Source organism: Besnoitia besnoiti, chromosome V (genome assembly GCF_002563875.1).
Source record: "Besnoitia besnoiti strain Bb-Ger1 chromosome V, whole genome shotgun sequence".
NCBI lineage: Eukaryota > Apicomplexa > Conoidasida > Eucoccidiorida > Sarcocystidae > Besnoitia > Besnoitia besnoiti.
In genome coordinates this window covers 1,149,865-1,163,331 of record NC_042360.1, presented here as the reverse complement: position 1 = coordinate 1,163,331, position 13,467 = coordinate 1,149,865, and the positions used below count along the sequence as shown (strand labels likewise).

The window sequence follows — 13,467 nt, the reverse complement described above, 5'->3', positions numbered from 1 at the left end:
CTAGGCACTCACGATTTGCCTGCAGTGAACGATTCCTGCAGGAAAGTCACGCATCGTTTTTCACCAAGTGATGGATTTAACTCGCGCGGTTTGTCTCCTCCAGTCGCTCCACCGCGAAAAGGCACAAAAGAAGGCAAGGGACACACAGGCCTCAGTGCGAGGCCACACTTGGGTCCTCAGCCACGTTCACGCCTGCTCGCTCCCGAGCTTTATCTGATGCCGGCTCACTGGGACGAAGACTACGACCCCGCGTCACCTAATAATGCACGTGTCGCCACATTTTTCCCTCAGTCTCCCTCGCTCGCGTTCGCTATCTCTACACTGGTGTGCCCTGATCCTGGCACAACCGGTGTGCCACAGGTTGCTGGGCTTTTCTCGACCTCGTCTCTCTCCGGTCTCTCTCGCTGAGTGCCGACTGGACGATCGGCATCTCCGCCCTCCTCTCTCTCTCGGTTCTGGGCACCGTCTGCGTCCTCTTTTCTGCATGTGACCAATGGAGAAGCGAAGCGAGAACGGCTGCGAGGCAGCCCTCGGGGTGTCCCGGTTGTCTCCTTCGGTGGCGCCTCCAGAGGGCTCCGAAGCGGGCAGCGTGAACGGGTTCGGCGCTTCTTTTTGCAACGGGGACGGCAAGTTAGACAAGCCTCAGTCTGAAGGGCGAAGCCTGCGCGAGAGGGCCTGCCGCCTCTCTCGTCACCTTTCTGATCAAGAGGACAAGCAGTCTGTGTGTGCACCAGATGCCTCCTTTACTTCTAGTGCGCCCGCCGCTGCATCGGTCTCCAAGGCTGGAGACTCAGGCGGGCACGGGGTCGTGCCTGAAGGGGCGTGCGGAGGCGCAGCGAACATGCGAGACCGTCCTGATGACAACGTCGGCGCACTGCTTCGCTCCTCCAGCGAGAAAAAGGGCCTGTCTCTTCCGGCGCATGGCCTCGCCGCGTCTGCCTTTCCCGCTCCACATTATGCGTCCACGTCCTCGCCTTCCTCCGCTGTCGGAGGAAGCAGGCTGAAAGTGTCGCTTTCCTCTTCACAGGTCGCAGCGTCTCCCTCTGCCGGCCGCCGCCCACACACAGCCCTCTCGTCAGTCTCCGTCTCGCGCCGAGGCGTGTGCACCTCGATGGGTGCATGCTTTGAGCCGGCAGCGACTGCGGACGCGGCGCGCGGGAGCGAATGGCTACTTCACAGCCGCGACAGAGCTCTCAGTTTAGAGTTCGCTCGAGGCTGGCCTGCCGCTCAGTCCAGACGGGCAGGTGAGGACGCGCAAACGCCTTGGACGTCGCGGAGTTCGTGGAGGAGCCACGACCTGCATCCCGTCGCCAGTGCTTCTAGGAGGAGAGAATGGGCCGTCACGCCTGAGGCCCGTCCCTTCTCGCGTGCACTTAGCAGTGGACTCGGCAGCGGGACTCTCGCGTCCACTCCTGCTGAAGGCGGGGACGACCGACGGGCATCCCGAGCACGGGAGAAATGCAACAGGTCTGTTTCGGCATCCACGGCACCCGTCGCGTCTCAAGGCGCCCACGTGCTAGCCGGCTCCGGAGGCGAGACAGCGAGCGCCCGCCTCAGGCTCAGTCGAGACGACAAGAGATGCCAGGAGCGAGCTGAGGAGGAGGGCGCCAGATGCGTTTCTTCGCCCGCCGGGACGTCGTTCTCACACAGCCTTTCGTCGTCTTCTCGGGACTTTAACACTTCTCGCGGAGAGACAGGCTGTCTGTACCACACACTGTCGCTTGCGTCTCCGCCGCAGATGGCGTCCGTGAGGAACACGTCGCCGCGAGAGACAGTCTTCACCCCAGAGGGCCCCGGTCCGCCTCGCACGGGACACGCGGGGCGCGGCTTCTATCAAGGGCATCGAAGGAAGGGGGAGGCAGGGTTGACGTCCCCCGGCGGCCAGGCGACGTCGCCCTCTTCCCAGCTCCTTGGCAAAATTGACGCAGCCTACAGGGCTGTGAAGAACTGGGTCGAAGACAGCTTTCTCGTCGACATCAATCGAGCTCTTCTATATCCAGCCCCGTCTCCTCAGTCCACAGAAAAGGCAGGCAAGAGCCGCGAGGAGGCAGCTGCGAACAGGCCGGCGTCCCTCCGAAAAACGGAGAGAAGGACACGACGGGGGCCCTTTTCCATTCCAGCATACGACGAGAGCACGGCGCTCACGTTGTCGCCCTCAGTCGGGCTCAGCCCCGCGTACGCGGGCAGCTCCGGCGTCTCCGTCCACGGGCGCGACAGGGGAGACGGGTCAGCCTGGCGGCAGCTCAGGGCTGGAGACGAAGAAGGGCGAACGCCTTCGCCCTTCTTGCTTGCCTCACGGAGGAGGGGTCCCGAGGCGTCTCCGATCGGCTTAGACGCCGCTGGAGGCATCTCTGGCTCTCTCTCTCCGCAGACGGATTCACAGCGACGCCGAGAGGCCGCGACGCCACACTCGCTCTCCCTGGATTCTCTTCGCGGCAACCGGCAAACGGCGCCGAAGTATGCTGCAGAGAAGGGCCGAGGTAGACACAGCGTCTCATGTTTTGATCAAAAACGTGCGCATACATGGCGATTGGGGGACGTGGAATTCGAAAACGTGGAGTCTGCGGCAGAACAGGATAACAGGCACGAAGGGGAGGCTGAGGCAGAGCAAGAGGACACAGCAGGGGCGTCGTCTCTCACACGCCCATGTCCTCGCGGATCCATGGAGACGCACACCTTCTTGTCCCATGGATGGGGGCAGCCTGAGCATACAGGCGATGAAGGAGGTAAGGCAGAGCGGAAGGGCGCGAGCACACATAAGCAACAGGTAGGCCTTCCGCCCGGGAGCGAGGATCCTCACGTCCTACGGGAGCAGGTTGTGGATCTCTGGCGTCGAACTGAGAGGGACAACAACTTATTCGCCGCGGACGGCTTGTCCTTGGAGGCCAAAAGCCTCAAAGAGCCTCTGCCAGGCCCTCGCAGACTGTGGCGCTCGAAAACGGAGTCTGCAGTTGCTTCGTGGGAACCTGAAGAGGGTCTGTGCGTCGCGAATGGTGGCGACACTCATTCAGCTGCTCTCGACGCGTGCCCGAGAACTAGGGGCCCTCGGCCGGCTAGGCGCCCAAAGGCGTCGTGGCCCGGGTCGTCACAGGCCGAAGAAGCCGAGCGAGACTTGAGGCTGAATACCCGGGTTTTCTCGCGGCTGCTATCGCGCGTGTCCGTCTCCCTGCCGCGAAACTTCGGTCGCCGCTTGCGCTGGAGGGAGCGTCGAGCGCGGGCAAACAGCGACGCCCGAACGGATTCTGAAGCGGGGGAGTGGACAGGAGCCGACAGAGATCACGTGACCCGGCACGCGGCACGACAGTCACCCCCGCGTTCGCCAAAAACCCATGACCCACTGACAGCTGACCCTCAACCAAGCGTGCGGGACTCCCCAGGCGAAATCACGGCTGAGGCCGAAGAAACCGATCCTGACGCCTGGAGGTTAGCGAAGAATACCGCGGCAGCTCGTGCGCCGCCAGAGGACGATCGCAGCAATTCCAGCAATGCCTGGGCCGCCGTGGCTGCTTTCAGGTACCGAGGACGTTTCTGGGTCGCGCAGTCATCAGCTATCGCAGTTGAAAAAAACTGTTTAGGGTTGAATCCTCCTTAAAACGAGCACGACCGGGCAAACGTCACGCGCAGGCGCCAGCGAAAACATCAGATGCGCACACTGCGATAGCCGAGGAGACGCTGCGCTGGGTGACATGTGACGTGGGATAGCCCATACAGCTGCATTCCTATCAACCCATGGCACACATATGTGGAAACTAAAAGCCTGACTCTGCACGCAATCGCATGAGCATGCCAATGCGTTCGAGTTCTGCTGCAATCATGCATTGTTACACACGGAAGCATCTCCTTGCATACTCACACATTGAGGTGCAGGCTTGAGGAAGCGTGCTAGCACACGCACGCGCCCACAGATACATGCGCCTGTATTTTAGCAAAGCGTCGTTTGTTGGTGTATGTCTCAGTTCGCTCCCTGGGCGTAGGCGCGACAGAGGACCCTACTTAGGCGTTCGCGGCTTCAGACGTGCGGCTTCAGTGTCCTCGCTCACCTCTACTCGGAAGGCGGAGCTGCCGCCGGACTCGATCGAAACCGACTACATCTCGTCACCCGTCATTCCCTTGACTCCGTCTTGTCAGTTCACGCCTGGTAAATCCCTAGCCCATTCTTCCTGCACTTCGTTCCACCGCGGCGTTTCCTCGACTCCGTCCGGAGGCCCTGAGGCTCTTGCTGGCCCTTCTCCATTTTCTGAAGCATCTGCAGATAGACAGAAATCGAGAATGCCCACTCCTCTGCTTTCCTCTTCCGCCTCTCGACAGTCTCACCTGTCTCCTTTCCCGTCTCCGTCTGCCCTCCCGTCGTCATCGGTTCCGCGTCACGTGGACCGCTCAGCCGCCGCCTCCGAGGCGTGCGACCCCCTGGGGCTCCGACCGGACTTCGCGGTCTCCTGTGTACATCTGGAAAACGATGTGATGGGTGGGCAGCGCCCGCTTGCCGCCTCAGCGCCGCAGAACGAACTCAAGCGACTATCGCTGTCTTCTTCCCCTCCGGAATTTCTCTTTTACCTTCGACGCAAACCAGCCCTCGAATTTGAAGACCCGTCAGTAGAAAAGGCCTACGGGCTCTACCTAGCGAAAATGCGCAGGCCGCGACTAGTTGCTATTGGTCTTGTTCTTATTCTTCTTAATATGATGTATGACATACCTGAATATATGTCCTCGTTTCACCAGGAGCGAGGCAGAGACCCGACTGAGGCGCACGACTCGAAGTCATATGAGCGCAGTCCTCTCCTGGGGGTCACGCCCCCTTTCGCTCGGACTGTGAAACCATACGAGACAGGTATAGCGACGACCGACGGCCAGGAGCCTGAGGGAGATGGAGCGGCTAGCACAGGATCGCTGCCTCCCGCTTCAGCAAGCGTACTTAGGCATGCAGGCACCAGCATGGCGGACCAACGACGAAATGCAGACGGGATAGAGGACAGACGATACGACAAATCGTGGACCTCTGGTACATCTGCAAACGCAGAAAATGAACATAAAGAACCGATTCGCGAGAGTCCTGACGGAAGCGAAGGCCGTCCGGGGCGGAAGCCAGAACTTCAAGAGAGCAGCGGGACCTACGGACGGCGCTTTCTCCAGGAGAAATTTCGAAACGCAAAGCGGAGGTTAGCAGACCTCGATCTGGAGACAGAGAGCACGAAGCCAGCGAATGACGCCTGGAGTCGTAAAGCGCGGTTAAACATTCCTCAGCACCATCCATACCGACGGCTTTCTGGTTATTCTCTAGAGGAAGGGGATGGACGCGAGACGGCAAACATTGCAGCCGTGGAGCCATCGGAGTTCGTGCCAAAGCGCAGCGGTGCTCCAAGTATAGCTCAAAGAAACAGGGATAGCTGGCCTCGTAGGCTGTCATCTCTGGCCTCGCTTCCAAGAGCAGACTGGGCTCGCAGTTCTGCAGCAGAAGTAGCGACTCAAGAACTACCCGCCCGATCGGCGTTTGCTTACCCATTTTCACCGCGGATGGCGTCTCTGTGGATCTCGTTCGACGTTGTAGAACTCACGTTTCAGCTGGGAGTCACCTTCGCCAGTCACCTGCCCTTCCTTAAAACGCACACCGAAAAATGCATTTCGGTCGCCTTGACTTCCGTGACGTTTCTGTCTTCGTTGAAACCCGTCCTCATTCTCGGCCGCGAGGCCTACCTACGGAGACAAGGAGAGGGGCATTCGCTCAGTGCAGACGCAGGCCTCAGCGCCGGACGAGCCTCCGAAGGAACGGGCAAACTAGACGCCCTTACAGGAGAGGTGAGAAACAGCAGACAGCATAGTCGAGCAACTGGGGACAACTGCCGCCGCCGGCGCAGGTCTATAGGTCTGGTATAACAGGTAGGTAGCTCATCCAGGAAACCCAAAAACTAGATCCCGAACGTGCAAGAGTTCCGTACGGGGGGCAGGCACCGAATGAGACGCGTAAAGAATGTGACGACATGTCGGTGAGTGAGATACAAAAAAACGCTAAGATGCGGCAGTACCGGTCTCAACACCACGAAACATCAAGTACTGATCCTCGGCGCAAACCTGGGAACATGCAGCTGATGAGCGAGACCACACGCCAGACTCGACCTGGCGCACGTCAGCCTCGGAGGCCCGAACAAGAAAGATGGGACTGAGTCTTCGTGCGCTTGCAGCTGCGGCAGTTTGCAATTCGGAGCGTTCTGCGGTGCGCCAAGGCCTTCCGGCGGCGATAGTTCTCCGTCCCGATCCTCTGTACCAGTATCGCCCCTACCTCCTCAGTTGCCGGTGTGCGCGCACCTCCCGTTGCTTGACTGTCGAAAGTATTGCTGAACGCAGGATTTTCTGTCCTCTATGGATCCCTTGCTTGGGATGCTCTGGTGTTCAACCGGACGGCTTGGCTGACCTCGAGGCTCTTAACTGGCGGCCCTCCAAAGGCCCTCCATGCATGCGCTATCGCGTCCCCGTGCCGTCTGTCAAATGCGCCTTGTCTCTGTTCTGCGTCTGTGTCAGGGCGTGTTTGAATTCTTTGTGAACATGTGTCGGCCTTCAGGCGTACCTTCTGTCTCTCCAGACGTGCTTGACAGCGGTCTTTCTCCGCGCAATTGTCGGCTGCGTGTTCGTGGATCTTGTCGGCCTCGTCCGCCGTCACCAGCTTCTTCATCTGCACAAACTGCTCTCGCTTCTTCTCCTCGCGCTCCTCCTCCTCTTTACCTTCGTAGGCGCATACTGTCTCCATCTCCCCTCTGCGCTCTTTTGCTACGCGTGGTGCCTAGGCGCAACCAGCTGGTTGGTGGTGGCGAGCTGCGCGATGGGTTCGTCCTTGAGCGAACTGATGCATAGAAAGACATTCTATAGCGTCGTTTCCGTTGGAAGCTATCGAGGCAGTCCGGTTGCTGGAAAGCCTGACGAGGAGGACCGCGGGGATCTCCTGCCGCTCTTCAGCGGGAAAACCGTGCTGGAGCAGCTGACTGAGCTTGTCAAAACAATGGAGGCGACCTTGGCGCAAGTCGACATGTGCCGCCTTGACAACCACACATGCTCGGCGTTTGCCCATATTCACTCGCTGCAGACAAAGTGTCTGGATATCTTAACATCCGGGAGAGATGTATACGCTGTCAAATGGGATACGCAAACTGTGCCAAGGGAAATACATGTGCTGTGCTCTCAGCACTTGGAACACAGTTACACTCAAGTCACCGCTAACGTGCTCACTTCGTCGAGTGGGGCGTTCAGCTCACCAGAAGCCGCCGGCGCCTCTGCTGGCCTTGAAGAAGAGTCGAGAGATGGGGAAGACGACAGCGACTTCAACAAGGAAGGAAATAAGCGAAACGAAGGTTCGGAGGACTGCAGCGGCGACAACTTAGAAGCAGGGTACTGGAGAGGCCGGGCACAGAAAGGCAGAGATGGAGACTCTTCGGGGGCTGCACCGAAGGACCGTGAGCCAGCGGAGAAAGAGAGAGGGGACTGCGGTGAACAACATGACGCAGGCCAGCAGAGAGGCGCGGGTGCCGCTGATCTGAAGGCCGTGACTAAAAGAGAGAGCGCCTGCGTCAAACGGAATACCGAGAGGGAAGATGCCACAAGCAGGGACAAGACGCATGAGAGGTGCGAGCAACATTGGAGAAGCCCAAAATGTTTCCAAGAAGAAACAAAGACGCTGCGTTTACCTTCCGGACAAACTAGACAGGGTGATGGACGCCGGCCCCAAACCCCCGCATTCTCATGTTCCCCCCCATGTCGTCTCGCCATCGTCGTAGACATCCCGGCATCTATCCACTCTCCATCCTCGCTACGTCAGGATCTTTCTTACAGCCGCAGACAGAGCAGCTCGCAGGGCGGCCGTCACGAGACAGCTCGCCAATTAGTTCGTTTTTCTTCATTCGCCTCTCCCAGCAGTCTCGAGCGACGAACTTTGACACGGCAGAATACAGAGAAACTGGAACTTGATGGAAGGGGAAAGACGCATAACGTAGCGGAGTCAGCGCCCTCGCTAACCGGAAGTCGTGCCCTGAAGCAGGATACGGCAGTTGTGCCCGGCGGTTGTGAGGCGTCTAACTCAGCACTAGATATTCGGGAAAGGCATCTCTCTAACCGGAGGCCTAGTTCACCGAGTAAGGAGGCTGGACAGAGGAACAAAGCAAGCGGCTGTTCAAACGAAGAGGGCGATACGACGGGAGTAGGAGACACCTTTGCTGCCGCATTTTCAAGGGAAGATTCAACAGACTGGCTGCGTGAATCGCCGCGGAAACGCACCCCGATCACAGGCGGGAATCAGGAATGCGACCAAGCAGAGGCGCCTCCGACGGAGACAGAGGGAAACCCTGGTCTCCCTTTCCCTTCTTACCCTCCGCTTTCACCTCCTCTGAGGCCTGTTTTGTTACCGTTCCCCCTGGCATCCAAAGGCAGCACTAGAGCGTACACGCAAGACGAAAGCTCGTGTGGACATGCCTGTCGAAAACGGTCTAATGAGACAGAGCCGGAACTCGCGGCACCGTCGCCCTTTCATGCCGCGAGAAAAGGAGAAAAAAAGGACACCGGGAGCGAGCGGGTGCGAGAGGGGGATGAGCATCGAGACAAAGGCGTCAAGCTGCCCGATTCACCTCACGCATCGCAATTCCTTTACTTCTCCAGCGATTCATCTACCTCTGGCAGGGCACGCGGCAACGAGCAACTAACGCGCTTGCGTAGCCCACGCATTGTCGAAAAGGGAAACATCCTGACTTCTTATGTCGCGACTCGTTCCTCCACAGCTTCTGACAGCCACGGCAAGGCGACTCAGCCTGGAGGACGCGGAGATGGAGAAGCAGTCGCCTCAGACGACTCCCGAGAGTCACAAGCGATCCATCGTCGACTACTTGGCCGTATGAGCTTGCCTCCTGATGCAGGCGATGTAGGTGCCGCTAAGCGGAGTTCCAACGGAGAGATGGATATAGAGAGAAGAGACAGGAGGAGGGAAAAGGTGCAAGTAGATCAGCGGGCAGCGAAGTTTAACCCGGGCGATGAACGATGCCTTGACGACCTCCTGCGACGACCGAAGGTCGCAGCAGGTCTTGCCTCGGTTGGCCTCACCTGGACACTCGACCTCTTTTCTCTGGATGCGCTAAGCGACGGAAACGTAAGGACGAAACACGAAAAGTGTGACATAGCGACTGTGCAGCAGACAGTGCGGAAGGCAGGCGCCCCATCTCGGGTCAGGCGCACGAAGAGCACACGTGTGAAGGGTCATCCGCGCGCTTCTTCGCTCTACACAGTGTGCAGCTGTGTCCTGCGAGAAGTGCGGCACAGCGGCTGACATCTGTTTGCTAGTCTCCGGTCCTCTGTCCTTTTGGATTCCAGATTCTCGTCGCTGTCGGTCTCCACCTCCTTCTCCCTCACTGGGAGAAGGGCCGTCTCCGGTGCTCGGCAGCCGACCTCGGGTTGTTCCTGCAGAACCTCCAGAGCCTGTATCTTCCCAACGTGTACCACAACCGCGTCCACGCCGCCATGGTTGCTCACCTCGCCCTCTTCCTGTCCCGGGCGGCGGGCTTGAGTCGGTGGCCTTCGCGGCGTTCGTCGGCCTTGTCAATGAGGGAGGGGTCTCGCGCAGGCGCGCCAATGCGGATTTCGCCAGAGAGCAGCGACAGCAAAGAGCCGCGCGCCGGCATATGCTCCGTGTACTCTGCGCCTTCCGCTCCATCACTTACATCTTCTCCCGCTTCTGGCCTCAAACCGGAGTGTGCGCTTTCTTGCCTGGGAGGGCGCACAGACATAATGCACGCAAGCAGAAACACACACGTTTCTCTGATGAGTTCTCCGTGTATTTCGCTTTCGTCTCCTGCGTGCGACTCTGCCACCCCGCATAGGAGCCGGCCAACTGGCCGGCGACCTCCAGACCCACTCTCTGCCCGATCTTGCTCACATTTTGAAAGCGCTCACTCGCCTGCGTGCCTGCTCCACCCTGGGACCCCGCTGGATAAAAGAGGGGCTTTACTCCCTCCGGACTCTGTAGTGAGCCGCGGCGACAGCGATGGAACTAGGCGATTTGCCTCCTCGCTACTTCACTCGCGCTCTTTTCCCTGCTCCTGTGCCCGAAGCTACAGTCCGATGGACGCCAGCCCTTCACGCCGCTCCACCCGTGGAGGTGAGGACCGGAACCGAGAGCGAGAAAGCAAAGGAGTCCGGGCAGACGAGGCGCGAGGAGCAGGCGACAGGAGAGGACGGACATGGAGAGAAGCAGAGACGGCTGCTGCCTGTGATGACAGCCCCTCCAAAGAACTTTCTGCAGGAGGCAAATGCTGGCAGAGACCGGAAGAACCTCCGCCGCGTGAACGTTGGGCAAGCAGTCCTGGCGAGAAACAAAGGCGACGAAGCACTGCTCTTTTATCTCCGAAACGCTCCACCGGGACGTCAGACGAGCGAGCAAAGACCGGCGACCACGCTGAAAAAGCTGCGCCAACGCGAATGCTTGACGACGAGATCATCCTGTGTTTGGCGGCCCTGGGGCATGATGTAGGGCACCCTGGATATAATAACGCGTTCCTAGTCGCAACCAACCAGCCTATTGCTCTCGTGTATGACGACAATGCCGTTCTGGAGAACTACCACGCTTACATTACCTTCCGGACGCTGACTTCTTTCTACTCCTCTGAGGCGAACGATAGAGTCTCCGGAAGAGGAGGCGAAGGGAGTGTCCTTAGGGTGAGGCATACACGGGATACGCGCGACAGGTCTGCGGCGGGTGTGAAACGAGAGACACCGTAAGTAGGTGAACCGCCCGATTGAGGTGCATCTATGCTGCCATTCAAAGAGCGCGACAAGCGCTTCCTGGTGACGCTACTTTTGCACACGCATACACCTACCTTCATCGTTGAAAATGTATGTTGCCCAGCATAAACATATAGCGTGCTGTCTAGGAACGGACCGAACGAGTCCCGTCGTAGCATTTTTCCGCTACAAACCGCACGTTCTTTTCCATAGAGATTACCTATCCTCTCGCTAGTTTTTCGCGATCTTCATTCCTTGTTAACTTCTATATGCTTAGGGTCGATTTGAGGTCTCGTTTTCTGATTCCTTTTTCGCGTTCCACGTAGGGCATAACACCAGGAGAATATCGGTATTTTCGGAAGCATCTCATTGAGCTGATACTGGCGACTGATATGAGCCAACATTTCAGCACGATCTCAGCTGTTCGAGTTCGACGGGAAAATCCCTCTTTCAACTTCACCAAGAACGAGGAGGACCGGTGGTTGATGATGAAGATGTGTATGAAAATTGGAGATATTGGGCACGCTGCTCTCGAATGGGAACAACATTACGTGTGGTCTATGAGGGTCACCGAGGAATTCCTTCTTCAAGTAGGAACTCCATATTTGAAGAGGGAAGCGTTACCGAGTCACACGCGAGTTGCCGGACTACGTCTGCTAGTTCCCCAAGCGCACAAGCTGGGATGGGGCGAGAGCAACATGAGGCTCAGACGGACGAAACGAATCCCGACACCAATATAACGTCTAGTACCCATACTTGTATATATAATATGTATATATATATATATATATGAGTTATACTCTGCGTACCCTACATTCCAGGGTGAATTACGATGGCCACGCAGCAACTGTCATCCAGAAGCATTGATTCGCTCGGAGAGTACCCGTCAAACACACTCATGTGTCCGGAGTAGTTCGGGTAGCACACTCGACAGCGTTACGCTCTCCCGGCGCACACTGAGATACGGCATATCCGTATAGATCCCGATGCACGCGGCAATTTACTCTGGACGCATATGTCGCCGTCTAGCAGATTTGTCTGACGGCACTAGTTCCCCCAGGGTTCTCTCGTGCCCACTTGCGTTTTTGTTTTTCAGGGAGATGCGGAGTTGAAGGCGGGTCTTCCTGTGTCGCCGCTGTGCGACCGAAATGCACCAGAGACAGACCTACATAGATCTCAAAGCAGCTTCATTAACTATCTCGTGGTTCCGCTCATCAAGGAGCTTGTTGCCTGCCTAGACACGCATCCTTGGAACCCCCCGCGATCAAATTCTTCTCACGCAAAAGCCACACTTACAGAGAAGAGCACTGAGAAACACTCGCTGCTAAATGCAATGGATACAGCAGATAGCAGCCAATGCAGCGTGGTGAGATCTTCACTTCGGCCAGAAAGCTCTACAAGCGCCACGCGCAGTCGACGATGCTGTCATCCCTATAGAAGAATCAGTCTGTCTCCCCATCATTACTACTGGGGGGAGGGCGTCGATAAGGGGCAAGATGCGCGGACACCGACAGTCGAGCTTTTCGCGTGCGTGTCTCCAGCTGAGCTGGTGAGGAAAGCTGTCCTTTCTCCGGCCTTGAGAAACGCGGAACGGTGGCTCTCCCGCGTACGGTCGTGCGAAGAGGGGACAGAAAAAAAAGCGGGTGCTCCCGGTGCGACGACGAACCGAGACAGTCGTCACGAGGGACAATCTCCGGGCCTGAAAAAAAAAGAGGAAGTAGGTGAAGATCAGAGCTGCAAGCCACAAAGACTTCTCTCGCTCTCACCTTTCTCCTCCGCACACTCTCAACGTCTTTCGCCAGGTTGCCAAACCCCCGCGGCTGGCACCAACCCTGCCTTATTGTCAACGCCTATGCAGCACAGCCGGCGTTTACTGAGACTGAAGACGTATTCTCCGGCTCTCTTTAGGGGCCGAGACGAAGAGACGGAACGTGAGTGGAGAGGGACTCTTCGACGCGATTATGGGGAAGGCCAGCCCACCGCGGAAGACGAAACGGGCAAGAAACGCGGTGAGCAGGACACAGCTGGAAACCCGGCCAGAAGGCGCAGCTGCATGACGGTCCAGGAGAACAAGAGGAGGAAACAAAAAGAGGAGGAACAGAGACAAGAACGAACCCGCGGTAGGGAATTCCTGTTCAAGGGGTTCCTAAAGGGCGGAGACAAAATAACAGAGCATCCCACGCTCAAGCATGGCCTCCCGAGGACGTCAGCTCATAACGGTGCACAGCATTCCGAATCGCGTGAGTGCAGAGATGAGGCAGATAACGTTATTTTAGCTAAGACGCAGAGCGCGGACAAGGGATGCTCGCCGGGCCTCGAAGGCAACAACGAAGGTGCAAACGGCGGACGAACAGCAGATGGTGGCAGGAGGCTGCACGTTGATGCCAGCGCGGCGCAGAGGGAGCACGACGGACAAGAAGGGTCAGAGCACCTGGTCGCCGTGGCAAGTGTATGAACCTAGTGACAACGGGCGAATCACCAGGTGCAGCAAGCTCGGGCAGCAACTGATACGAACGGACTATCTCAAAGCGAGAATTTAGCACCGGTTAGGTGGGAATGACGCCTTGCCCGCTTCCGGCTTTTTCGCCGCCGCCGCACCATACCTGTCTCGCCTATGCTGCTATACGCTAACAGTCATTCATCGTCTCCACCGTCATGAGCTTTCGAATCACAGTCGCGTAACTCACTGCTCTCGGTTGCATATTCACTCGACTCTACTGG

The 13,467-nt window shown here is 57.9% G+C and overlaps 1 protein-coding gene across 1 annotated transcript; it reads left to right on the top strand.

Annotated features, from left to right (window-relative positions):
* Positions 1–493: 493 nt before the first annotated feature.
* On the top strand, positions 494–13,201 carry BESB_059820 (3'5'-cyclic nucleotide phosphodiesterase domain-containing protein; the record flags this gene model as incomplete). The annotated part of the gene is made up of 6 exons (XM_029364396.1): positions 494–3,513; positions 3,957–5,793; positions 6,554–9,118; positions 9,340–10,680; positions 11,073–11,336; positions 11,843–13,201. 6 exons carry the CDS (start codon positions 494–496, stop codon positions 13,199–13,201), a joined length of 10,386 nt encoding a protein of 3,461 aa, XP_029219104.1.
* Between the last annotated feature and the right edge of the window lie 266 nt (positions 13,202–13,467).